Source organism: Rattus norvegicus, chromosome 19 (genome assembly GCF_021556685.1).
Source record: "Rattus norvegicus strain SHRSP/BbbUtx chromosome 19, alternate assembly SHRSP_T2T, whole genome shotgun sequence".
Classification (NCBI taxonomy): domain Eukaryota; kingdom Metazoa; phylum Chordata; class Mammalia; order Rodentia; family Muridae; genus Rattus; species Rattus norvegicus.
The window spans coordinates 63,743,114-63,770,000 of NC_141552.1; the positions used below are offsets into that span (position 1 = coordinate 63,743,114).

A 26,887-nucleotide genomic window follows, 5' to 3' on the forward strand; every position below is an offset into this window, starting at 1 on the left:
TAGGCAGTCTGGGGTGAGCCCATCAAGCCACCCTGGGCATTCATTCTGTGGAAGGCTGGTAGGCAGGTCTGCTTCCAAACCCGATGGCTTGCTATGTTCTCTCTAGGCCAGGACCAAACCGGCATGACCAGGGCAGCCGAGAACCCCCACAGCACTTTGGTGGCCCACCACCCCTCATCTCACCCAAGCCCCAGCACCACACCGTACCCACAGCCCTCTGGAACCCAGTATCTCTGATGGACAACACCCTGGAGACGCGGCGGGCCGAGAGTCACTCTCTGCATAGCCACCCGACTGCTTTTGAGCCCAGCCGCCAGGCCGCCGTGCCACTGGTGAAAGTGGAGCGGGTGTACTGCACAGAGAAGGCAGAGGAGCCCCGGAAGCGTGAGGCCACACCACTGGACAAATACCAGCCACCGCCGCCGCCGCCGCCACCACCACCACGGGAGGCAGGAGGTCTGGAGCCTCAGACCTTTCCCCATGGGCCTGGGCCTTTCCTTGCTGAACTTGAGAAGTCAACACAGACCATCTTGGGCCAGCAGCGGCCTTCTCTTTCTCAAACAACCCCCTTCGGGGAGCTCACTGGGTCTCTGAAGTCAGGCTCACCGTACTGCCACACCACAGCGAGGGGCCCTGACCCAGCATACATCTATGATGAGTTTCTTCAGCAGCGACGGAGGCTGGTCAGCAAGCTGGACCTGGAAGAGCGCAGGCGGCGCGAGGCTCAGGAGAAAGGTCTGGCCTCCTGAGTGGGTCCCAACCTGCCTGGGAATGGGGGTTCATCAGGACAGGACACTCCACTGCCAGCCTCTTCTCCCACTCTAGCATCCAGTGCAGTTTTAAATAATTGGTTTCTGAGAGCAGTTTGAGCTTCTGAACCTCGCAGCTATGGGGCCCCTTGCCTGTCCTGCATGGAGGCACATTATCCCCAAAGGGGAAGTCATGGCCTGTGTGCCAAGATGGCGATGCAGACGTGGTACTGATAAGTGATAGGCAGAGGCTGGTCTTTAAATAGTGATAGTGTGACGTTAACAGAGGAACAAACCAGCAGGGTTACACACACGGGCTAGTGACAGTAGGGCACACGTGCACCAGGGGATAAGGGACAGCAGCTGGTTCTGCCCTGACCAAGCCTGGAGTTCGGCATCTCCTTCCTGTCTCTGCCCCCCAAAGTGCAGGAGACAGCTCCCTAAGGTCCTAAGGTCAGGAGAGCCAGTAGGGGCTGTAGACGCAGATGCACACACCTGCTGCTGAGGGTGACTGCCCCAGGCCGGTCTTAGCTCCAGGAATTGATATGGCCTGTCTGGTATCGCACCCAGCTCCTCTTAGTTCTGCTTCTGGGGTGCTGGTCATGCTAGCTTTAGGGTCTGCCTGGGGCTTTTCAAGTCACCTTGAAAAGGAATGGGGGCTCTGTAGTGTTCAGCTGCCTTCCCATGAGGCTTACCAAGCAATGGACATCAGGCCTTTGTCAGGAATGCTCTGCCCTGCGCCTAGGGAGCATCCCGAGTTTGAGTCTTGCCTGAGTCTTGCCGCCCTCGGCTCACTGCAGGTGTCCACGCAGATGGGAAGAAACCAGGCCCTCTTAGCAAGGGTCCTCACAGGTGCCAGCAGGCCCAGCCCAGTGGCCTCACTCCCATGCCCCCAGGTGCACGTGTCCATGGAGCATCCTGGGTTCTGAGCCTGGCTCAGTGCACCCATTTCTGCCATCAGGGTACTACTATGACCTCGATGACTCTTACGATGAGAGCGATGAGGAAGAGGTCAGGGCACACCTCCGCTGTGTGGCTGAGCAGCCACCCCTCAAACTGGACACGTCCTCTGAGGTAACAAGTCGACTCTGGCATGTTCTGGGGCTGGCTGGGTAGTGGGTCCCCGCTTTGGGCCTACCTCTTGGCTTCCAAACCCTGCAGGCCATTACCTCTATGGCCTAGCTCCAAATCAGACTGCATGGGCCACGGGACCCCTGGGGCTGTGAAAGCAGTGTGGAGGGCAGTGGCTTCACACTCGATTGTTTTCTTTCCCAATCTAGAAGCTAGAGTTCTTGCAACTTTTTGGCTTGACCACCCAACAGCAGAAGGAGGAGCTGGTGGCTCAGAAGCGCCGGAAGCGGAGGCGAATGCTGAGAGAGAGAAGCCCGTCGCCACCTGCCATTCAGTGCAAGCGACAGACGCCTTCTCCCAGACTGGCTCTGTCCACCCGCTACAGCCCGGATGAGATGAACAACAGCCCTAACTTTGAGGAGAAGAGGAAGTTCCTGACCTTCTTCAACCTGACGCACATCAGTGCAGAGAAGAGGAAAGGTATGGCCTTGCTCTGGCCTGCACACGTAGAACAGGGTGCTCCTGGGTAGCCTGAGCTACAGAGCTGTCCTCTCAGCTCTGATAGGCTTCTGTCCCTTGGTGTTTCTGGCACATGTCTTGTTTGACTGTGAAGGCTGATTGATGTGCCTGTATGTTTCAGAGTGTGTCCAGGACTTCTCCCTGGGACGGAGCGGGTGTGCTCAGGATTCACATCCCCAGGCCCTGCCTCTTGGGTTGGACAGTGATCTCTACTGAGCACTGTTTCTGATGCTGACAGGCCTGGAGAGTGAGCTCGTGGGTGAGCCAACCCCACATCATAAGCACAACTTGCTTACCTACCCAAAAAGATGTTTCCAGATCAGTGTGGTACCCTAGGGCCATGTGGGAGAAGAGACTTGGGACTGGAATTCACAGTATGGAAGACGTGGCATGGCCAAGGCATGCCGAGGCTACCTTGATCGGCTCATCACCGTCCCGGGCTGAGGTGTTGATGTACGGCCATGCTCCTGTGTGCCTCATGCCCCTTAAGGGCACTGGCCCCTTCTGGAAGACTCCCGGGAACACAGTGCCTCCAGCTCTTCAGTTGGTTTGACAAGCTTCTTTATTGGTGGTGGCAGTTTCCTTTTCCTTTTTAACAAGCATGGTGGAGGTCTCACTTTCCGAGCAAGGGTTAGAGACGGGCTGACTGCCAGCACATGCCCCTGGACTCGTGCCTAGTTGTTTGCAAGCCTGGTTTTTCACCTGGCTTTGTGTCTAAAGGACGCCATCGGCACCGAAGCCTCTTAAGTTTCAGAGTTGGCAGGAAGAGCCACAGAGACGGGGATCTGCGGTATGGGACACTTGTCGGGTCTGCACGCCTTCGAGGGAAATGGCTGTGACCCTAGGCAGAGAGCACACTCCCTCCCTGGTCTCTGCTCTTGTATCAGGGCCATCCTTGGTCTTCAGATCAGGATACCTGCTGAGAAGGAAGTCACCATGGAAACCTCCAGGCAGCCACTGCTCCTGACTGCAAATGTGGCTGTCCCGGAGCCCAGCAGGGACAGCCAGCTGCTGTCACCTGCTTCTTCCTGTCTGTCTGCACAGCTGGCCGTGGTGCTTGCTTTTGGTGCCTTTTGGTGTGAAGGGCTTGTACCCGCCAGTCACGGTGGCCAGACCCCACCTTCCTCCCCTCTCAAAGTGCTGCTAACCTGGGACTGCTTTCCTCACAGACAAAGAGAGGCTTGTTGAAATGCTCCGTGCCATGAAGCAGAGGGCACTGTCCGCAGCAGTAGCAGACTCAGTGGCAACAAACTCTTCGAGGGACAGTCCTACCATCTCCCTGAGTGGTAAGGGAAGGACACCCCACCCACCAGCGTCCTGTAACTTGGGGAGGTGTCGCTCGAAGTCTTGTCTTCGTGGTGAACATGAGTACTGGACGCGGGGCTTCTCTCCATCCTGGTTGAGCCGAACCTTAGGACACAGTGGGCGAGAAGCGCAGGGGAAGGCACTGACTTCCATCAGCTGCAGGCTGTAGCCGTCACTTCCCAAGAGGACGGGTCCAAAGCCCGCTGAATGCCGTACCTGGGCTCTCCAGACTGTCTCCAGCACCTACTTTCTCCCTGCTTCTCTGCTGCTCTCCAGCTGAAGAAAGCTGAATCCTTGGGGTCCAGCCTCTTGCTAGCTCATGTCTTCACCTGCTTTCTCTGATTTGGATGAAGTTTCTCCTACCTTCTCAGCGTTTCCTGCTCTCTCTCCCCACCTTTCCCTTTGGGAACTGTTTACGGTCAGACTTGCTGCTAACCTGGCCTCTCCTCACCTAAACTCTAACCTCGTGCACACTGTTAACGTAGGGTACAGATACTGGGTCTGTAAGTGTACGCTCTAGAGATCAGATCGGTAGTGTCTGCACGCCTGTTTTTCCACAGTTCATAATGTTCCCCTCATTTTCTATCTCTCAAAGAACCAGCCACACAGCCAGCTCCTTTAGAGACGGATCAGCCTGCCGGGGTCCCTGCCTCCTTGTCAGATGTCCCAAAGGCCGTGGAGACCGGAAGACTGGAACAGCTCCGGCCCCAGGAGCTCTTGAGAGTCCAGGAGCCAGCTCCTCCCAGCGGTGAGAAGGCCAGGCTGAGCGAGGCCCCTGGGGGCAAGAAGAACCTGAGCATGCTTCATTACCTCCGGGGCGCTGCGCCCAAGGACATTCCTGTGCCGTTGTCCCACAGCATCAACGGGAAGAGCAAGCCTTGGGAGCCCTTCATGGCCGAAGAGTTTGCACATCAATTCCACGAGTCCGTACTGCAGTCCACACAGAAGGCTCTGCAGAAGCATAAAGGTAACAGGCCACGTGTCCCGTGTCACCTGTTAGTGCTGGGCAGCACAGGCCATTTACACAGTGACAGTGCCTCTTAACCCTTAATGCCCATGAAGCACTTGGGGAGGGGAGAGACGAGCCTCTGTCGCTTTCAGACTTGTAGCATGACCTCTGATGTACCTGCTCAAGAACCACACGCTTGGACAGTTAGCAAATGACAGTTCAGTGAGGTCAAAGCAAGTGTCCTCTGTGCATGTAGGGCCACAGCTGTGGCCTTCCCAGCATCCATGCGGGTTCACTTGGAGATCTGGTTCTTTGCCAAGATACTGTGTGCCTGCCACCCAGGGCCCAGTGAATGTAGGGACAGCGGGTTCTCCTGCCCTGCTCACCCAGGTGAGGTGTGTGTGTGTGTGTTCCCTAGGCTGGAGGGGTCTCAGGTGGCATCCAAGGGACATATCACTGAGCAGCATTCAAGCCAGGCCACCGGCAGGACTGAAGCACCTCTGCCCTCATGAAGCAGGCTGTGCTTACAGATGTGCCTCGTGGGATAGAAACCCTGACGTTTGTCTCCTAGTTACTTTCCATTGAGCCCCTGCCCCTCAAGATCTCCATTTTCTTCTCCCCAGGGAGCTCGGCTTTACTATCTGCAGAGCAGAACCACAAAGTCGACACATCAGTCCACTACAACATTCCTGAGCTGCAGTCCTCCAGCAGAGTCCCCTTGCCCCAGCACAATGGACAACAAGAGCCCCCGGCGGGGAGGAAGGGCCCTCCTATGCAGGAGGTGGACCAGGACTCTGAGGATGACAGCGAGGAGGAAGCTGAGGAAGCCCCCAGGCACCAGTGGCAAGGGATTGAGGCGATCTTTGAAGCTTACCAGGAACACATAGAAGGTAGGGGCTTGTGCGGATGGGTAGCTGGCCAATCCAGTCGGTTTATGCTAGATTTCTGCCAGTCTAGGACTGCTTGAGTTACCGTGCTAAAATTGATTTTCTTGCAAGGCAAACCTACGGTACAGCTCATACCCAAGCCCTGGGCCCTGTTGGGGCAGAACGTGGCAGAATGCTGCCTGGTTTCATACACAGCCGAGCTCTGGCCGGTCCTAATCACCATGCTGTGAGCCCACACTGAAGTTTCTAGGTGTTTTTGTCTGAAAGCCTGAGCCGCATACCGCTGCCTTCACACAGGATCCTAGAGAGAGGCGGCGGCACCACCCCCTGGCCCATCTCCCTGTACTTGGGTGCCGCACTGCCTTTGGCCTAACCCTAGGCTACCTCTTTCCTCACACATCCTAACTTTCCTTTTCTGGCACATTACTAAGCCCTAAATACTGTGTGTGAGTTCAGGGTCTCACTGTGTCGCCCAGGCTCCTCCTAAGCACTGAGATCATAGGCAGGTGTGCTACTGAACCTTGAAAGGCATTTGAACCTAGATACCAATGGACTGACTCAGAGATCGCCAGAGTGGGAGCACCTACTCAAGCTTGGCCTTCCTCAGAAGGCGCCCTCCCCTGCCCCACATTTGGGATTATTGGATTATTCATTTCTATCCTGCAGAAATGGAATCCAGTAGCATCTCAAATGGAACAGATAGAAATGTGCCCTTCCTGGGTGTGGGGTCTTTTGCAAGTCGCCAGCACACCTCCCCGTGCTCTCCCTGGCATTCTGAGGACCCATGGCAGCAGCACCCCCATGGCAGCTCACTTTGGATCGTCCTTAGCAACTGTGTGAATTTCAGGATCTTGTCAAACCATTCAAGGGTTTCCTATCCTCATGGCTCTCTCTCCACGGCCGATACAACTGTAGCTTTCTCATGTGCTTGTGCCTAGCCTGGTTTCATACACAAAACAGGGACAGCATTTCTCTAGTCTTCGTATCTTTGTCCTTGGACTTGGATGGCAAGGCTCCTGTCTTGGTTGTGAAACTTAAGGCAGTCTAAGCTTTTTTCCTCTGCTGGGTTTATTTTCCTTTTCTGAGAGGACTCGTTCGTGCTTTGATTGTTTCACCGTACACGGGTGTCTGTCAGGATTTTCCTAGCCTTGCAATACCAGTCCATTGTGGTCCTGTGTCTTAACCAAAGCACTCTGTGTGGTAGTGTCTTGGTGAGACAGATTTGGTGAATTAAGGCTACTCTGGCCTTTCTCTGTCCTGCCATTGACTTTGCAGTCCCTCCAAGTTCTAAACTCGCCTCTTGATTCCAGCTTTCTGGTGCAGCTAAGAACGTGCTGCAGAGTTGAGGACAGACAGACAGACAGACACAGTCTCACAGAAAGATGACACATCACCACCTCTTGTCTTTTCAGAGCAAAACCTGGAGCGGCAGGTGCTACAGACACAGTGCCGGCGGCTGGAGGCGCAGAACTACAGCCTCAGCCTGACTGCAGAACAGCTCTCTCACAGCATGGCGGTGAGTCAGGCGCGGGCTTTGTTCAGGCACCCCCAGAGAGGAAGTCTGCTCTTAAGAATTCAAAACTCGGGCTGGGGATTTAGCTCAGTGGTAGAGCGCTTGCCTAGGAAGCGCAAGGCCCTGGGTTCGGTCCCCAGCTCTGAAAAAAAAAAAAAAAAAAGAACCACAAAAAAAGAATTCAAAACTCGGGTTGGGGATTTAGCCCTGGGTTCGGTCCCCAGCTCTGGAAAAAAACAAAAACCAAAAAAAAAAAAAAAAAAAAAAAAAAAAAAACCCACAAAGAAATCAAAACTCAGCGCCAGGCAGAGTAGCAGGTTTTAATCCCCAGGAGGCAGATAGATCGGAGTTTGAGGTCAGCCTGGAACATAGACTAAGATCCTGTGTTTTTATCTGAGAAGCCCTTGTGTTCTCCCACCCCTACCAGGGCACATGTGCAGGGCTAGTCAGACCTAGGATTAAGAGCCTGAGCTGAGGTAACAGTTGGCACACTGGTTCTTTAGGAGCACATGTTGCTGTTAGAACGTTCTGGCAATCTCCAGAGGCCACTCACTGCTCTATGTACAGATGGTCCTGACTGACACACGTCTTCTCCCCAGGAGCTTCGGAGTCAGAAACAGAAGATGGTCTCTGAGCGGGAGCGGCTCCAGGCGGAGCTGGACCACTTGCGGAAGTGCCTTGCCTTGCCCACCATGCACTGGCCTAGGGGCTACTTTAAGGGATATCCGAGGTGACGGTTTCCCTTGCACTAGGCTGAACCTATAGTATAGAAATATTATCTATTTTATTACCTTGAATATTTAATATTTTTCACTGGGAGGTTTGAAGCTTACAAATTGCAAACTGAACGTGCCATGCATGAAGCGAAGGGTTCCAGGCTCAAGAGGAGATCACCTCGACTCCATGTCATCGAGGCACCTGTCTCAGCTAAGACTCAGTTTCTCTTTCTGAGGTCGGTGTTATTTCCTCTTCCCACATCATCCTTCTCCTCTGACACTGACGCCCACCGTGCACATGGCTGAGGGAGAGCCAGCTGGTTGGTGGTGTTGCTGTTGCCACGGCCCCGGGGGTTAAACCTCTTCCTCCCAGGAGCAGGACTAATGCGCTGGGAAGGCCGGGTGTGTACAAGCAAAGGGCTCCCTCCCACCAGTCCCATCGCCTTCCTGCGCAGCCATCATCATCAAAGCCACAGGTCCGGGGAGCACACAAGCTAGTCAAAGGCTTCTCCCTGGGACAGCTCTTAGGAAAAGAGGCAAACCCATACCCAAAGTACCTTGTTTTCCTTGGGGAAGATACGTGGAGCTGTCCACAGAGAGCCTGCCCACTGGATTGCTACCGCCGTGTGGTGTTTTCATACAAACGTACGTTTTGAGAGAGAAGTCAAAGGTGCTTCAGCCTTGTACTGTGTATATATTAAAAAAAAAAAACAAAAGTTTTGTATGTTTTTATTACTTTAATTATTGTTATAAAAAGCCTGCCATTTTTAATATGTGGTTTGGGGAATTTTTGTTTGTTTTTCCTGTTTGGGGGTTTCCTTTGTTTTTTGTTTTTTTTCTGGATTTAAAAAAAAAAAAAACAAAACCTTGCTTTTAGTGTTTGTACTGCTGCTGGTCAGAATGTTAAAACGCTGAAGTTCTAGGAAATAGGAGAGCTCGCCTGTGCAGCATTCCACACAGCAGGGCTAAGGGGGCACCTAGGTCTGGTCAGCTGTCCAGGGCATGGTGACCCATGAGCAGCAGGAACTTGGCACAGCTCTGGCAGCTGAGCTCCTGAGACAGGCACAGCTCTGGCAGAGAGCTCCACACTGGGGGATCTCCCTTCCCAGTTTCAAGTCCTCAGTCAGGGCTGACCAACTTGAAAGAGATCCTCTTCCTGCCAGAGCCTGTGACTATCCTCCATCACGGGGGGGGGGGGGGAGAGGAGGCAGAGCCTACCCTTGGCCACCAGGCTCAATGGCTGTACAGAGCAGCTGCCTTGCAGTCTGTCCCCACCCTGCTCTACCCCCAACCCCTTGCTCTGCCTGCCAAGAGTCTTCTAGACAAGGAAGTGCCACCAGTACTGTCAGCAGTCAACAAAGCACCTTCCTCTGCCTACAGCCAGTCAGAGATGGTCCAAAGGAGAGCAGAGGCTGCACACCCTGGGCAAAGCACTGCCCAGTTTTCCAGTTAAGTGCTGCGTGCGCTCAGTGTTCCTTTCCCAGGCTAAGAACACACCGATGACTGGAAGCTTTTGCTAATCTGCTTGGCAATGGCTTCTGGGAAAGGTAGGACCCATAACTTAAGACATGCACAGTCTCTCCCACCGTCCCACAGGAGTTCCCCTGGCTGAGTATACGATCCAAAGCAAGCCATGCCCTCCCAGGTCAGTCTGGGGCACAAGCTGAGCCGATGACTAGCAATGCCTATGGCCTTTCCCTTGCCTGCCCTCCTCCAGCATCTCCGCCTGTGGAGACCGAGTACCCCCGTGCTCATACGTAAAGTGACAATCAGAACCAGGTACAAGCCAGGAAAGTGGCAGCTGACTGCCACTCAGACCACGTGGCGCTTTTCCCATCCCACGGTCTCAGAGCTGGACGAGGCTAAATAGAACACAGTAGCCCCCCCTTCCAGGTACTGCACCGTCCCTGGAGATCCCTCTGACCCTTCCCTGCTACAGATCTGCTCTGCTCTAGGCTGGACTGTGGAATTAGCATGTACATGGAAATCCCAGTCCTTGACCATGGCTTCCCACTCCACCTGCAAGTGATAGATGCCATCTGTCCTGGGTGTCTGATCAGACCCGCCACCATCACAGATGAGTGACCAAGAGGGGGGCTGTCAACACCTCGGTACATGGTGATCTTAAAACCACCCAACTGCACCATCGCACCAGACTGTACCTCTGGGGCACCCAGAACAAGCCCCACCCTAACAGTGGGGGCCACAGCCAGGCTTCCAGCACTGAGTCTCAACCAGCTAAGTTGAATGGCAAACTCGATGCCTCCGCCCCCACCCCTCAGCTGCCCAGGCCCCAGCATGCAGATGGCCTGCACAGCAGGCTCAGCACCTCTGAGGTGTGCATTAGCCACTTAACAGCAGCAGTCTGTACTCAAGTACAAAAGCTTTTACTTCACGACTTGCCGTAGCCTGTCCCCACTGTCTGATCCAGTGCTTAACTTCAACCCTAGAGTCTGCCTTGACCCTGAGGAGGCATCTCACTGGTTTCGTACTTGTGTGTGCCCTATGCCTCACTGCTGGGGCCGCGCACCCAGACCCAGCCAGGAGGGAGGATGGGTGCCTCGGTCGCTCTGGGGGCAGTTTAGATGCTGTGAAATTAAACCCGTTCTAAGTGTACTTGTTTGAATTAACTGTATTGTAATATTATTTGTTGAATGTAGTAATTAGGTATTTATGAATATATTGCTGTAATTTCTGACATCCCAAAAATAAAATCTTCCTAAATCATGTTAAGACAAAAGTCTTTTTTTTTTTTTTTAAGATTTATTCACGGGGTTGGGGATTTAGCTCAGCGGTAGAGCGCTTGCCTAGCGAGCACAGGGCCCTGGGTTCAGTCCCCAGCTCCGAAAAAAAGAAAAAAGGAAAAAAAAAAAAGCTTAAAAAAAATAAGATTTATTCAATATAAGTACACTGTAGCTGTCTTCAGACACACCAGAAGAGGGCATCGGATCTCATTACAGATGGTTGTGAGCCACCATGTGGTTGCTGGGAATTGAACTCAGGACCTCTGGAAGAGCAGTCAGTGCTCTTAACCGCTGAGCCATCTCTCCAGCCCCAACAAAAGTTTTTCTATATCAGCACCACCGCCACCACCCCCAGCCTCAACTACATACAGCTTTCCACAGGTCAAGCTTGAAGACTCTTGAGCTGAACTGGGCTGGCCCGAACACGCCCTGTGCTTAGCAGGTCCTTGGTCGTGAGAGAAATGGGCAGAAGAGAAAAGCTGGTGGCTTCTCCATTCGACGGAGTTGAACTTGCTGTATGGCTGACTTCTGACAAGTCAGAAGTTTGCGACAGGTCGCAAACTCACCACTCCACCAATGTTCCACACACCCTTCTCCCCACACTCTATCACTCTAACCCAGCAAGGGTTTGCAGACCAGAGGCCTCTGGCTAGAAGTCCTGAGACTGTGAGCTCTCAGAGGGCTGAAGGTTCGTGCGGAGTTTGTACATGTGGTTGAGAGCTTGGGTGAGGAAGGCCCCACTGGTGTTGATCTCCATCAAGGTCAAGTTGTCCAGCTGAAAGAGAAGCAAGTGAGCAAGGGAAGTCTTGGCTTTAAGGAACAGTGAGTTGTTCGTTCCTGGTACTGAATAGAGCCCAGTACCCCATGGACACTAGGCGGCTCTCACAAGAGCCATACCCCCAAGTCCCATGAGTGACTACACAAAGCACAGCTTCAAACCACTGGTTCACCTGGCTGAGCAGGCAGCATGCCCTGACAATTCCCTGGGAAGCAGCCACCCTGACTGGCAGTGCCCACTCACACAGGGCAGGGACAGGAGAGCCATACCTACCTTAGCATGTGCCTCTTGCTGCCGCACAAAACTGTCAGCAGACACCCGAAGCTTGGCCATGCGTGTGTCCCACAGATCTTTGATCAGTGTCCGGATGGTGTCTGCTTTGGGAATGTTGTCAGAAGCACTGAAGATACCAGAGGGCAAAAATAGAGAGGCACTCGGTAAGCTTATCAGGGACGGGCAGAAATGGCTGCTTCAAACAGCAGCATAGGGGCAGGATCGCTCAGCAGTTAGTGCTTTGTGCTTGCTCTTCCTGAGGATACCAACCAGTTCCACTGACATCCATCAGGCAACGCACAACTGCTTATACCAATGGGTACAATGCATCCTGGTCTCTGTAGTCCCGGAACACAAACAGCCATAGCCACATGCACATAAACAAATGTTTAAAAACAAAGCTTGGGGCTGGGGATTTAGCTCAGTGGTAGAGCGCTTACCTAGGAAGCGCAAGGCCCTGGGTTCGGTCCCCAGCTCCGAAAAAAAGAACCAAAAAAAAAAAAAAAAAAAAAAAAAAAACCAAAGCTTGGGCAGGTGACTAGGGCCCCTAGTACTGGAAAGGCCGAAGTCAGGAGAATCAGAAGTTCAGTGTCGGGATACATAGAGACTATTTGAAAGGGGTCTGGGGAGCCTCGCACAGACTTGAGAGAATACTGGGGCTCTGTTCTTTCCTTGGGGGTTAGGCTGTCAGCAGGCAAGCTTGGCAGCTATGGGCTTTCATTCATGCCAGCTATGGCCAGTGGCTACACAGAATGACAGAGTGGACAGTGACATACTGAAAGCCAGGAGTGGAAAGTACAGTCCCAGGATGTGGGAGGCTGAGACAGGAGGCCATCTGCGCATGAGTGTAGTATAAATCTTTTAAACAATAGCACGTTGGAGGGGCTAGGGACAGCTTAGCAGTTAAGAACCCGCACTGCGGGGTTGGGGATTTAGCTCAGTGGTAGAGCGTTTACCTAGCAAGCTCAAGGCCCTGGGTTCGGTCCCCAGCTCCGAAAAAAAGAAAAGAGGAAAAAAAAAAAAAAAAAAAAAAAAAGAGCCCGCACTGCTCTCGCAAGGACCCAAATCAGTTAGTTCCTAGAAACCTACATGGGGCAGCTTACAACCTCTGTAATTCCTGCTCCCGGAGACCCAAGACCCTCTTGTTTCCTTGGGCACTGCACTTTTATACACACATAACCACACAGACACAAACACATGTAATTAAAAATTAGGGATGAAAATCTGTTTTTAAATGGACACTGAAAAATTGGACTGTTGAGACACTCCCTCGGCGTAACAACCTGCGCTGTGTAACTTTCCCTCACCTTAGTATGAGGCTGGCTCAGATCAGCAGATCCCTGGCTTTTACCAGTGACATAGGCTTACTACCCATCACCACCAGGAAGAGGAGGGCGAGCTCCATGAAAGCCCTTTAAGTGGTATTTTTAGTCTCACAAAAGGCTCAGAGACGGGACTGCCCCTGTGGGGTGCACAACACCACAAAGCAGAGGAAAGTCTCAAAGCGCCCCGTGTGTACAGAGCTTAAGGTCAGCAGTTAGTGACAACTTTCCTTCATGACATATGTGAAGCCACCCTTTGAAGGAGTTCACACAAGACAGAGGTAGACTCATGCAGCCCATCGCTAGGTGCTTTGGGGGGAGATGGAGCCTCGTGCCAGTCAGCTCAGGAGTCGTAGGCAGATCTGTGGTGTGGAATGTGTCTGCTGAACTGCATTATGAGCACAGCATTTAGATCTTACGCTTTGAACAGAATACGCTTTGAACAGAACACTCGAGAACAAAGAACTCCAGACCTTCATCGAGTGAACTACAGAACAAAGGAAAACTGGGTCCCTGGACCATGGGGACAGCTCAGCATGTGAAGATGTTTGTGGCTAAACCTGACAACCCAAACCCAGTCTCTGGAACATGCGCTAGGAGAGCGCCAACTCCCGAAAGCTGTTCTCAGACCTCCGGGTGCACATCATGCCAATACCTGTATGCCAAAAAGATCATTTTTAAAATTTTATTTTTATTTTTTCCAGACAAGAGTTTCTCTGTGTAGCCCAGACTTCCTAGAACTCGCATCATAGACCAGGCTGGCCTCGAACTAAGAGGTCCCCTGCCTTTGCCCCCATGTGCTGAGATTAAAGGCTTGCACCACCACTGGCTGGCTAAAAAAGAATTAATTGGGTTCCTCACCCAGATAAATTACACAGTAAGGTTTGTTTTGGCTTTTGACAGGGTCTTGGGAGCTGGAGAGATGGCTCCGTGGTTAAGAGCACTGGCTGTTCTTCCAGAGGTCTCAAGTTCAGTTCCCATCACCCACATGTGCAGTTAATCATTGCCTGAAATTCCTAATTCCAGGGGATCTGACTCCCTCACACATGCAGTAAGACAGGGTTCTACTGCATAGCCCAAGGTGGCTTGGAACTCCCCTAAAGTAGACCAAACTGGAACTCAGCAATCCATCTGTCCCTATCCCCAACTCCCTCCCAGTGCTAGGATTAAAAGTGCGCTCCCGGGGCTGGGGATTTAGCTCAGTGGTAGAGCGCTTACCTAGGAAGCACAAGGCCCTGGGTTCGGTCCCCAGCTCCGAGAAAAAAAAAAAAAAAAAAAAAAAGTGCACTCCCACCCCCAATGACATAAGGTTCTTGGTAGAGTACATCAGAGACAGTCCTCTGCAGTGACAGCAAAAACCTGGCTCTCAGTCATGTACCAAGATTCTCTCCTTTCCAGCACTGTGTCGTCGTCGTCGTCGTCCCCCCCCCCCCCCCCCCCCCCCCCGCTTTGCCAGCCGCTCTCAGACCTCTGAGGACAGCAGCTCCCGGGGCCTCCCTATAAACACAGTACCATGGCCCATCATGTGCCCACATCCATCCCCAACCCCTCAGGTGCACAGACTCACAGTATCTTACAGCTCCTCCTACTCCTGCTCTCTGCTCCTTGGGACATTCTGCTGTTCTGCTTAACCTTGTGTTCCTTAAATGCCTTCTCAGGCTTTGTTGTGTCCTATAGACTCCCAAGGACACTGTCTGTGCGGTGGTTTAAGGACCAGTTCACAGGGCCACACTGTTCTCTTACCTAAATGGGAACTCAGTCCACATGACATGTTTACAGCTGACCTATGGCCTCCCATCTCTCGGGGAGCCTTGAGGAGCGCTGTTCTTGGAAGGAGCAGTGACACAGGTCCTACCATCCAGCTGCTCTAAGCAGCACAGCTCTGGCTTTGGTGTCAGTTCTGCTCCCGTGCAGCTGAACAGGGCAGTGTCCAGCCAGATGCTAAGTAAGTTAGGTCTGAGCATCTGCTGTTCCTCAACCCCATATGAGGCTTGCTGGAGGCAGTCCTTGCCTGTCTAGGACAGTGGGCATAAAGGCAGAGCCACATGAAGACTACAAAACTACACTGTGACAAATGCCAGAGCAGAGCTCCAGGCCAAGAGGACCACTAAAGCCCACTAAGCCCAGTTCAGGACCAGTGTGGGCAACATAGTGAGACCCCATATCAAACCAACCAACCTATTCTGCAGCAGACAGACCACTGGGATCATAAAAACACGGATCAAGAGCAGTGAGAGATGGGGCAGGGCACCTGCTGTGAGCACTCAAGACTTTAGTGAAGCTAAGGAATGCACAGGGCAGCCCAGGCAGCCTGACCAGCACATGGAGAATAAACCAGAAGGCAGAGTTGGGACAGACATGAACGCTCAAACCCAGGACGGGCCACACACATTTTTCTCTATGGCTCAGGACTAATGTCCACATGACGCCCTTGACCACTTACTCCTGTGACAGACACAGGGAACCTATCCACTTTCAGGGAAAGTTGGATTAAATGAAGCTTGTGCACCTAGAGAAAAGGCTGCTGCTAGACCGTCCATGGCCACACCCCAACCCAGTGACAGGCGACAGTCCTGGAATGTAAGAATCCAAGGAGAGAAGGAACAGGAAAGAACAGAGACAGCCTGGCCACCCTCACAGACACCTCCTCCAGGTCACCCCTATGAGAAACTGGGTGTCTGGGCCACCGTGGAATGGACAGGGAAGGAGGGGGAGACTCAGGAGCCGTGTGGGGTACGGGCTGTCCCAAGCGCTGACTCACTGATTCAGCAGGAGCTTCGTGATCTCCATGTAGTGTGGGCTGGGCACCGGGGTGAAAGTCTCCTCCTTCCGCTCCTCATCCCGCATCTGCTCCAATTTCTCTGAAACACAGAGGCCAGTATGCTTCACCATCCCCAGAACAAAGAGAAAACACTTTGATTTGTTTTGTGTTTGTTTTTCAAGACATAGTTTCTCTGTGTAGCCCTTGGCTGTCCTGGGCTCAAAATCAGAAATCCAGAGTGCTGGGATTAAAGGCAAGCACCCCTCCTGAATGAGAAAACGGTTTTAATCTTACAGTTTGATCAGGTACTGGTATCCCACATGGCCAATAAGCATTTGCACTGCATGAAAACTATGTGAGGTTTCTTATCACGGACTAGATGGCTCAAAACCTTGCAAGCCCACCTCTGAAAGAGCTGTCACCACTGCCTATGAACTCTCTTCTGACCTAACTGCCCTCTACTCATGCCCGAAGCCAATTCTCCATGACTATGAGCTGGGGTCCAGAGCTCCATCCAGAGCTCTGTAGGAGAGCCCTCTCCATTCCCTAGGCTTAGACTCCACCATCTCATCCTGCTAACTGGAGAGCCAACACACCAAATCCTGACAGTGCGCCCCGCTGTCCATGTGACCTGGACAGCTAGCCAGCAATCTCAAGAAGGTAGAATATCTTGGGCCCTCTTGCTGCCTTGCTCTGCCAACCTCAGAAAAGAGTGACTCTATCCGAAAAGAAGTGAGCCTCCGGCCACAGCTGGGCATGAACCTTAGCTGCAGCCCCTCTTCCCTCCTCCACCCAGACCTTCAGGACAGCCTGCTCCTGCTCCCTTGAAAGCATGGACAGGCTGGGCCAAGCAACCACTCTCACCGCCACGAAAGCTTTGCAGTTCCTACAGCACCTCATGCTGGGGAGGAGGTCTAACACTGAACTGGGGCCCCTGCGTGGGGTTATTTTCTTTTCTACCATTTGAATCAGGTCACAGAACACATCTGTTCAATGTCTCCAGCAATCAGAAAGACTGGCAAGACCAAACCCCAGCCAGGATGTGGGACAGCATGATCTCATCTATAGTTCTGTGGGATTCTGATGTTTCAACACTGCCTGGCAGCAGCTTATGACTTAAGCTTTATCTATCTTCTAGCCCAACAAGTCCTCAACATGAGGTATCATTTACCTAAGAAAAGGAAGTCAGGCGCCATAGCGCAGACACCTGTAACCCAGCAAAAGGAAAGGTGGAGGCAGGAGGATCATCAGTTCAAGCCCATTCTTGGCTACACAGCCAAGTAAGAAACAGCCTGGGCTGCATGAGGCCCTGTCTCAAGAAACCAAAGAGAAATGCCCATCTCCAGAAAGACTCGGACAAGAAAACTCTAACAATTGTATTCAAAGGAGTGCAAACTGAGAAATAACCCGGGGAGAATGGAGAGATGGCTCCATCAATGTCACCAAGCCTCATTGATAAAGGTGGACACGGTGGAAGGCAGAACCCACACCTCAACAAGTGTCCTCTGCTCACGAGTGCACCACAGCATATGTGCAGACACACGAACACAGTAATGACTTTTAAGACTGGGAAAAAGGGGGCTGGGGATTTAGCTCAGTGGTAGAGCGCTTACCTAGGAAGCGCAAGGCCCTGGGTTCGGTCCCCAGCTCCGAAAAAAAAGAACCAAAAAAAAAAAAAAAAAAAAAAAAAGACTGGGAAAAAGGGGGCTGGAGAGATGGCTCAGCAGTTAAGAGTACTTGCTCTCTGTCAGAGGGCCGGGATTTGGGTCCCAGCACTCATGTGGCAGCTCCTAACTACCTGTAGCCCTAGTTCCAGGGGATCAGATCAGATGGCCTCTTCTGGCCTCTGAAGATGCCATATGTATTTGCATGCATGCAAATATTTCAAAATGGGAAGTAACCCAATTACCCACTGCCAGGATGGGTAAGTAGATGCAGAATTACGCATGCAAGAGAAAGCCTAGGGGTTGGGGATTTAGCTCAGTGGTAGAGCACTTGCCTAGCAAGCGCAAGGCCCTGGGTTCGGTCCCCAGCTCCGAAAAAAAAAAAAAGAAAAAGAAGAAAAAAAAAAAAGAGAAAGCCTAGGAGAGCAAGGTGATGGCCTTGTGACCATGGAGCCAACTGCAAACTACACATTTCCAGGAGAAGACAGACACATGGCACATGACAGCACCCTGTTGACCTGAGATCCCAAGACAAACAGGCCTCCTGCACTCCTGACTGCTCCTCTCCGTGTAGCAAACGCACAGAACTCTGCACACCTTTTCTCTCTAACCTTGACCAGCTGGAACTGGTAAATGGAGTCAGGCTTTGCGGACGGGGGGGTGCTAAAGGCGCACCTCGAGGCACAGGAACTGGGGTTCCAGTTTCGAGACTGTCAGAGTCATCGCCGCTTTACAAGTTCAAGCACATCTCTGGTCTGAGGGGGACTGGCTTAAATAGCTTGTCCTACTTTGCTTTCCTCTGTCACAATCGAACAATCTGGGGATGAAAAGGCTTATCTGACTTACTGATCAAAGTCCACCACAGAAGGAAGTCGGGTAGGGGCTCAGGCAGGAGCCACAAGGAAGGATGCTTATGGGTGGGCTCAGTTTGTTTTCTCGTACCGCCCAGGACTATCGGTCCAGGTGGGCTGCATGCCCCACAGTGAGCTACACACTCCTACATGTATCAATTAGCAATCAAGAAAATGCCCCACAAACACGCCACAGGCCGATCCAATGGAGGTGATTTCTCAGTTAAGGGTCTCTGTTCCCAAGTGTGTCAAGTTAACAACCAGTTAGCTGTGGCCGAGCCTTTGCTTCTAGGTCTTCTCAGGTGACTTGGGCAGAACTCACTGGGGGGGATTTTCAAATTCTACATGATGCGTATACCCCTGCCCCCACAAAAAGTTAAACACTATACAGGTCAGGACAAAGACTGCACACACTTCTGACTCAAACTGTACGAAAGGCTTTTAGCAAAGAGCTGTGCAACCATCAACTCAATTTCAGAGCTTCATCCCCCTCTCCCCTCCTAAAAACATCATCCCTCCATCACTTCCCCAAGCCCCATTGCCTAAGCCGCCCCTATTCTGTGCTGACAGTTCTGCCTAATTTCTGACAGAATGACACAATCTCTAGTCTTTTGTGCCTGGCTTTTTAAAGGTTATTTTCAAGGTTCATCCACCTCATAGCAAGCATCAGAAGACCATTCCTTCAGAATAATGTTCCATTGTGGGGTGACTGTCCGTATTTGCTTTTTCTATTGCTATGAAAAACACCATGACCCCAACTTGGGGAGGAAAGGGTTTATCTGACCTGGTCACAGTCCACCATGGATGGACCTGAGGACAGAAGCTCAAGAAGAACAGAGGCAGGAACAGGAGAGCAAGGCTGCCTTTGGCTTGCCTGTCTTCTTATACTAAGCAACACCTGTCAAAGGGTGGCACCACTCACAGTGGGCTGGGCCCTCCAATATCAATCTTTAATCAAGAGAATGCTCCCACAGATGTGCTCACAGACCAGCCTAATTGAGGCAATTTCTCAGTTGAGGTTCCCTCTTTCCAAGAAGTTGACTCTGTGTCAGTTTGGCAAAACTAACCAGCGGGAAGACGAGCTATTTTCACAAAGTCTTTGTAACAGAATCCCCAACATGCTGGCTGACAATCAATTATATATATATTAAAAAAAAAAAACCCACTAAGGAAACCAAAAACTCTTGTTTAAGGTTGCATCTCTGCTCCCCACCCCCGGCCCCAGCCCAGGTTTCTCTGTATTGCCCTGGCTGTCCTGCAACCCTGTAGACGAGACTAGTCTCAAATTCAGAAATCTCCCTGAGTCCTGAGTGCTAGGACTAAAGGCATGGGCCATCCATACAGCCCCCTCCCCGCTCTATTCTTAATTAAAATGTATTATTATTGTGTGTGCTCGAGTGCATAGGGGAAGTCAGGGGATAACCGTGGTTAAATATCTAAAGTCCAAATAAGAACTAGAAGTCTCTCTCTCTCTCTCTCTCTCTCTCGCTCGCTCGCTCGCTCGCTCGCTCGCACGCACGCACGCACGCACACGCACACTATACACCAACCCATGCAACAGCTACCTATGTCCACTATCCGGAAACCTGAGACCGAAGTCCAGGTACAAGCCCCTTCACCAGGGCCCAGAAATGCTCACCCACATCCATCCACTCTGGAGGTAGCAGACGGCACTTCTGTCTCTGTTTCAGGTTAATGGCCAGCCACAGGGGCACGTCCACGGGTAAGCCGGGGTTGAAGGGCCCCAGGTCCCCCTGCAAGGACAACGCAAACCCCAGGTGGAAAGGAGCGGTGACCCGAGCATGACCCCGGGCCGCAGCCCCGTACCGCACTAGCTCACCCCGATCAGGTAGATCTTGTCCAGACTGAAGTTCGGGATGATAGTTACCAGCTCCTTCTCGGCCAAAAACTCCACCTCGGCCGCGTCCATGATGAAGAGTGGGTGTCCCAGGCCCGTCACCGCCCCTCCGGGTCTCAGAGGCCGTTCCTCAGCCGCTTCTTTCCCGCCACCGCGCGGGGCCCGCCCCCGACCGGAAAACGCCCTGCGTCTGTCCAATAGAAATGCTGCTCTCTTCGCAGCCTCCAATTCTCAGCTAGTACAATCCCGCGGATTGGTTCGTAAGTCAGAGCCCAGTGCCATAATATGGCCCCGCCCTTCTATGGCCTACCAATGCTCTCTCCTGAAAGTGGGCTCCACGCTTCCTGAATCCTGGTTCAGCCCTCAACGGAGTTACAGCTACTTCACTGATGGCACCGCCCCTGCTGCGTCACTACACTCTCCAGGCCCCGCCTTTGGCCCGTCCCCTTTTTCTTCATTGGTCTCCGGCTCTGCCTCCTCCTCGACTCCGCCTTTTGCCCGCCTACCACGTTCACGGCCCCGCCCCTACCTCGTTTGGCTCTGTACGGCCCCGCTTCTTGCCCCACCCCTCTTTCGTTCGGCCTCGCCCCTCCTGCGCCCGCCCCCTTTCCTCTTCCGCCTGCGGGAGGCCATGCACCTCTGCCTACTTGTTCTTCTGTGGACTGCGGCAAGTTGAGTCCCTCGCCTGCTTCCACTCTTTAAGGGTAGAGGTTTGAGACTGTGTTTTCACCTGCGCTAAGCACAGATGCGGGAATAAACTCATTAATCTCAATCTCAGCTCCCGGTCCCCCGACATTGCTGACCGTTCCACACGGACGCCAAACTGAGGGAAGGGTCTTCCCTTCAATGTTAGAGTCTTTGTCCTTTCTACAGATGGTTAAAAAGCCATGAAGAAGGGTTGGGGATTTAGCTCAGTGGTAGAGCGCTTGCCTAGGAAGCGCAAGGCCCTGGGTTCGGTCCCCAGCTCCGAAAAAAAGAACCAAAAAAAAAAAAAAAAAAAAAAGAATGACACCCTCTTCCACTGAGCTGTACCCCAGAACCTGACGCTGTCAAGCCTTCTGTACAGAGTCTTGGTGAGCCAACAGCCCTTGAGTCCCTGCATTACTATGGCCCCCGCAGGGGGGAATTTTGAATCAAGAGTCTGGTGAGGACTGCTGAACTATTAGTAGGTGCTATAATCAGGGTGACTCCAGCAAGGTGCCAGCAGACCAGGGTGACTCCCAGGGAGGAGTAGTTAATCTACAACTGGTAAGGGCAAGAGAGCCTGGATCCAAGTTTAAAACCCTCACTATTAGGCTTTGAGGTGAGGTGTAATCTTAGTATTCCAGGGGTGGGAGCAGAAGAATCGCCAGCTGGGGACAGTCTGAGTCATGCGGCATTCGCTGTCTCAAGGTTAAGGGTGTACTCTGTGATAGAGGTGCCCCCCGACACACACACACATGTACACAGCCCTGCATTGGTTTGAGTGAGAATGGCTCCACAGATTTGACTCCTTGGTCCCCCGTTGGTGGGACTGTTTGGGAAGGATTAGGAGGCGTAGCCCTGTTGGAGGAGGTATGTCATGGAGGAGTAGGGGGAGGGCTCTGAGGTTTCAAAAGCCCATACCATTCCCAGTTTGCATCCCCCATGATCATGGGCTCTAACCTGGTGGAACTGTCAACCCCAAATTAAATGCTTTCTTTTATAATTGGCTTTGTTCACAGAGTCTTTAGATTTACTTATTATACACTGTACACTGTACAGTACACTGTAGCTGTCTTCAGACACACAAGAAGAGGGCATCAGATCTCATTACAGATGGTTGTGAGGCACCATGTGGTTGCCGGGGTTTGAACTCAGGACCTCTGGGAAAGCAGTCAGTGCTCTTAACCACTGAGCCAGCTCTCCAGTCCTCCAGTTCACGAGTCTTATTGTGGCAATAGAAAACTAAGACATCTAGCCAAAACACACACACGCACACGCACACACACACACACTCACACACACACACACACACCCCAAAGCAAAAAGGATATGTAGTCTGGGTTTTCTGTAACCAGGCAGAAAATTTGCTCTGTCTCAGCTATGGCTCCCGACTGAGCTGTATCCTGCTCCCTGCAGAGACCCCGCAAAGCTATAATAAAACTGTACTCAAGCTCCACCCATCCCACGGCCTGGAAACCTGGCTGTCGCTTATCTGAGCTGGAAATTATCTCTTGCAAACCCTTTGTCCTCTTCGTGGGGTTCTGAATCCACATAAATATTATCGAAAGAAATAAAAGTCACTGGACGCTGAGGGGCTACTTCGTGCCTCAGTTTCTTCATCTTCTTTTGAGGATGGAGTGGTGGGGGAGAAGCTTGAGACGCATTCAGAGAAACCGTCAGCCACCTGGACCATGCCAAAACAGAAGCTGCCTCCCGCTCCTGCAGAGTCTGTGTGCCAGCTTGTCTGGGTTTTGATTGACAGGGGAGTGTTTTCTTGACTGGCAAATATTTGCGTTCCCAAGTTGGCTGTGCTTCACTTCCCGGGTTTGCACAGTCTCTAAAAGAGCAAAGGCACTAGTGCAGAGAATGGCGCTAGAAGACAGACAGGGGGCTGGTATGGGAGGAGCTAGCTCTGGGTCTCTTCCTATAAGATGGGGACAGTGCTACTGAGTGGCCATGGGCTTCTGGGGGCAGATGGTGAAGACGCCTCAACATGTCTCTATGGCAGTGAGTTCATTACACCCAAATCACAGGCGTGACCAACTTCTGGCAGCAGATACCCAGAGGGAGGAAGGGTGGCTAACCCACACTGACTTGAAGCAACTGCTCCAGTCTAGGGCACAGATAAAGCCCCAAACACACGCCTGTTGGGCACTTGCCTCCAATCCCTGCACACTGGAGGTGCTACTGCTGCTGCTGCTGCTGCTGCTGCTGCTGCTGCTGCTGCTGCTGCTGCTGCTGTGTGTGTGTGTGTGCGCGCGCGAGCGTGTGAATGCGCATGCGAGTGGGTGTGCATGTGCGTGTGTGTCCAGTCCAGTCTACCCCAACACCCCAGCCCCGCACCCCCAGTCAGGCCCACTGTGGACCAAGCTGGGCTGAAGGGAGGGAAGCTTAACCCAGTTAAGTGTGTGCTGTGCAGGATCTCAGTGGAGGTGCCAGACCTACTGGGGGGACTGTGGTGGCGGGAGACCTTATAAGGTCAACCAAGGAGTGAATAAATTCCTACAGGGTTAGTGGAGAGGGGAACTGACTTTAGAGCACCAGGTTGGGAGGGGGAGGTAGCCAACTCCTGCCATCTGTATCTGAGGTGTCTAGGGTTGAAGCTCCCGAGACCCTTCCTCCATAACCCTGGGCCATTACCACAACCCTACATGGAGCCTGAGGCAGGAGGATTGTGAACTGAAAGCTTCTGGGCTACACAGCAAGTCCCAGACCAACCTGGGGCACGTAGTGAGACCCTGTATCCAAAGGCAAAAACAACTATGGCCATGCCATCCTGAACGCTCCTGATCTTGTATGATCTCGGAAGCTAAGCAGGGTCAGGCCTGGTTAGTACTTGGATGGGAGACCGCCTGGGAATACCGGGTGCTGTAGGCTTTTAAAAAGCTACAGTGGTGCTCTGGTTATCAGACACTGGGAAGACAGAAGCAGGCATATCCCTGAGTTCAGGGCTAGCCTCATCTATATAGAAAGTTCCAGGTCAGCCAGGGACACATCATGAGATCCTGCAAAGTCAATCAAAAGGACACCAAAACCAGGGGCTCAGAGGTTAAGATTAATTTTGTAGGTGACCCAGGTGACCCTGGTTTGATTCTGGGAACCTGGCTGCCCTCTTTTGACCCCCGTGGGAACCAGGGATGCAAGTGGTATTTAAAACTAGAAACTAAGAAAATCAAACAAGGGTTGGGGATTTAGCTCAGTGGTAGAGCGCTTGCCTAGCAAGCGCAAGGCCCTGAGTTCGGTCCCCAGCTCCGGAAAAAAAAAAAAGAAAGAAAGAAAATCAAACAAACAAACCTCCACGATTCCCAGCAGAAGAGATGGCGCCACTGACACCGGACAATCACAAACAAGCCAGGTATGGTCACTAACACCTTTAACCCAAGCACTTGGGAGGCAGAGGTGGGCGGAGCTCTGTGAGTTCAAGGCCAGCCTGGTCTACGTAGTGAGTTCCAAGTCAGCCAGAGCTACATAGTAGAAAGACCCTGTCTCAAAACAACAACAAAAGTCAAGTATGGTATACCCACTTGAAATCCCGGCTCTGGGAAGGCAGAGGCAGGTGGATCCCTGTCTCTCACTAGACCAGCAGCCTGTGCTACTTGAGGCAAAGTCAGGCCAATGAGAAATGCTCTCTCAAAAGCAAACAAGCACTGGAGAAGTGACAGCTGAGGTTGTTCTTTAGTCTCTATGTTCGTGCACACATTTTCATGCACACGAACACACACACATATACACACACATGCACACACATACACACACACACACACACACACACACACACCACAAAAGTTGAGTGGGAAAAGAAAGAAAGGAAGGAAGAAAGAAAGAAAAAGAATCCAGACAGAGGACCAGAGAGATGGCACAGTAGTTATGTTCTTCCAAAGGACCTGGGTTCCATTCCAGCACCCACATGGTGATTGTCAACCATCAGTAACTACAGTTCCAGGGCAGCTGACACCCTCTGGATTCATAGGCAGGCACACATGTGGTGCACTGACATGCATGCAGGCAAAACATTCACGCACAGAAGGTAAAATTATAAAAGCTGGACTCAGAGGTCTGCACGGTACGATTGGTGTGATTCTCTTCAACCACAGTAGGCAGGTCCCTAGCCACAGAAAGATTTGCAGTTGCCGGGAGGGAGGAAAGAGAGATGAGAGTATAGTACTCCTCTTCCTTGGAGGTTCTGGGTAGTGGTTACACAGCTCTGTCCATTTACCAAAGTCACTGAATTGCACATGCTCAAAGCACAGTGGTTTTTGTTTTTGTTTTTGTTTTGTTTTGTTTTTCTTTTTTCTTTTTTTTTTTTTTTTCGGAGCTGGGGACCGAACCCAGGGCCTTGCGCTTGCTAGGCAAGCGCTCTACCACTGAGCTAAATCCCCAACTCCTGTTTTTGTTTTTTTGATATAGGGTTTTCTTTGTGTAGCCCTGGCTGTCCAGGAACTCGCTTTGTAGACCAGGCTGGCCTTGAACTCAGATATCCTCCTGCCTCTGCCTCCCAAGTCCTGGGAGTAAAGGCGCATGCCACCATGCCATTTGATAGGTCCCAGATTTCCCTCCCCACCCCATACTAAGAAGCTCCTAGAGCCCCCCCACCCTTCAGCATCCAGGGGTAAACAGAGGAATGGCAAAGAGAGCAGAGACAATGGGGCTGTGGCGGGTGGGAGATGGAGCGGACTCTCCAGGAATTGGGACCCTTTGTCCTAGTTTCATTTCTGTAGGGAGGAAATAACACAAGCAGCATGGGGGGCGGGGGGACTGGTTTACGTTAGCCCACAGCTCCAGGTTACAACCCCTCGCTGCAGGGGAAGTTAAGGCAGAAATATAGACAGCTGATCTCCTCACACAGCTGTCGAGAGCAGAGAGAAGAGCGTGCAGTCTGAATAGAGCCCAGTCTGCCTTCTCCTCTTACACAGGCGGAAGCCGGTGTAGCCATTCCCAGGGCTGGGGCTTTGGTCTGTATCTATCCACATCAATGGAGACAGTCCTGCACAGGCCACCCTGTGCCTACCTCTCACTGAGACTGCAACATTGTGTCAAGATGACAATTTGCGCTAACAACGCCCCACCCCACCCCCAGCTACTTAAGGTGGATGCTAAGGATTGCCACACCATTATTTCCTGCTCTGGGGGGTGAGCGGGAGAAACCCTGCCTGTCTCAGGAATCTAGGATGCCCCACAAGGCCAAAGGCAGAGGTCTTGGTGTGATTTTTTTATCCAGTTAGTAAACAGGGCCTGGGGCACGCGGCTAGAATTCCCAGAAAAAGAAAAAAAAGGGGGGTATTGGTGGGGAGAAAAATAACTTTGTTTTGTTTTGTAGGTTTTTTTTAAAGATGTGTGTGTGTGTGTGTGTGTGTGTGTGTGTGTGTGTGTGTGTGTGTGTGTCCTTGTGGGTGTAATGCCCAAGGAAGCCAGGAGATGGGGCTGAATCACTGGGAACTGGAGTTAGCCGTGATTGGCAGATGTGGGTGCAGGGACTGAACCTTTGCAACAGAAGGGGGCGCTCCTAACACTGACAACCCCAACAGCCTTTGCTTTGTGGTTTTATATTCTGAGACTGCAGGCCCGCACGCCAGCCCAAACCCAGTTTGCTTTGTTTTTAGCTAAAGAATAATAATTGGGAGCCAGAGAGATAGCTCAGTGGTTAAGAGCTCTGGCTGTTCTTTTAGCGGTCCTGAGTTCAATTCCCAGCACCCCCTCGGCAGCTCTCAACTGTCTATAACTGTAGATCCATGGGATCCCATGGCCTCTTCTGGTGTGGAAAATATACATGTAGACAAAACACTGGTATACATAAAACACATAATAATTTTTTTAAAGTTATCTGTTTAAAAGTAATAATTGTGTAAGGGAGGTAGATGTGGAGGCATCAGGGGAGGGTCATCCTTTACTACATAGCCAGTCTGAAGATAGCCTGGGCTACACCAGACCCAGTCTCAAAAACAAACAGTTGTACATGGTGCTACACATTTAACCTCAGTTCTCAGGATGCAGAGACAGGCAGATTTCTGAGTTCAAGGCCAGCCTGGTCTACAGAGCGAGTTCCAGGACAGCCAAGGCTACACAGAGAAAACTTGTCTGGAAAAAAATCTGAAATCAAACCAAGCCAAAACAACAATCCAAACAAACCACATATACCTGTGCTGGAGAGATGGTCTGGCGTGCAGATGGTTCTGGTTCAACAGAGGACCCAGGTTTGATGCCCAGCACCCACATCAGAGCGCTCACAACTCTCCGTAACTATAG

At 51.9% G+C, this 26,887-nt stretch overlaps 2 protein-coding genes and 1 pseudogene across 12 annotated transcripts in view; 2 read left to right on the forward strand and 1 right to left on the reverse strand.

Moving 5' to 3' along the window:
• Gse1 (Gse1 coiled-coil protein) overlaps positions 1 to 10,442 on the forward strand; it is a 355,080-nt gene extending 344,638 nt beyond the window's left edge. For 7 of the 11 annotated variants that reach the window (XM_087594689.1, XM_087594690.1, XM_087594699.1 and 4 more), the window contains 8 exons: positions 107 to 735; positions 1,711 to 1,823; positions 2,030 to 2,300; positions 3,509 to 3,625; positions 4,240 to 4,611; positions 5,217 to 5,483; positions 6,893 to 6,996; positions 7,593 to 10,436. In XM_087594689.1, the coding sequence (XP_087450815.1) occupies positions 107 to 735; positions 1,711 to 1,823; positions 2,030 to 2,300; positions 3,509 to 3,625; positions 4,240 to 4,611; positions 5,217 to 5,483; positions 6,893 to 6,996; positions 7,593 to 7,727 (2,008 nt within the window). In that variant the 3' untranslated portion in view covers positions 7,728 to 10,436. 11 annotated transcript variants of the gene reach the window in all.
• Gins2 (GINS complex subunit 2) lies at positions 7,757 to 20,321 on the reverse strand. Its single transcript, NM_001106190.1, is given in 5 exon segments — positions 7,757 to 11,228; positions 11,505 to 11,631; positions 15,588 to 15,687; positions 19,742 to 19,856; positions 19,943 to 20,321. Coding segments are annotated over 5 exon segments (558 nt in total). The 5' UTR covers positions 20,033 to 20,321; the 3' UTR covers positions 7,757 to 11,102.
• Positions 20,322 to 23,402: 3,081 nt separating this feature from the next.
• On the forward strand, positions 23,403 to 23,521 carry LOC120098724 (5S ribosomal RNA; annotated as a pseudogene).
• The last annotated feature ends 3,366 nt before the right edge of the window (positions 23,522 to 26,887 follow it).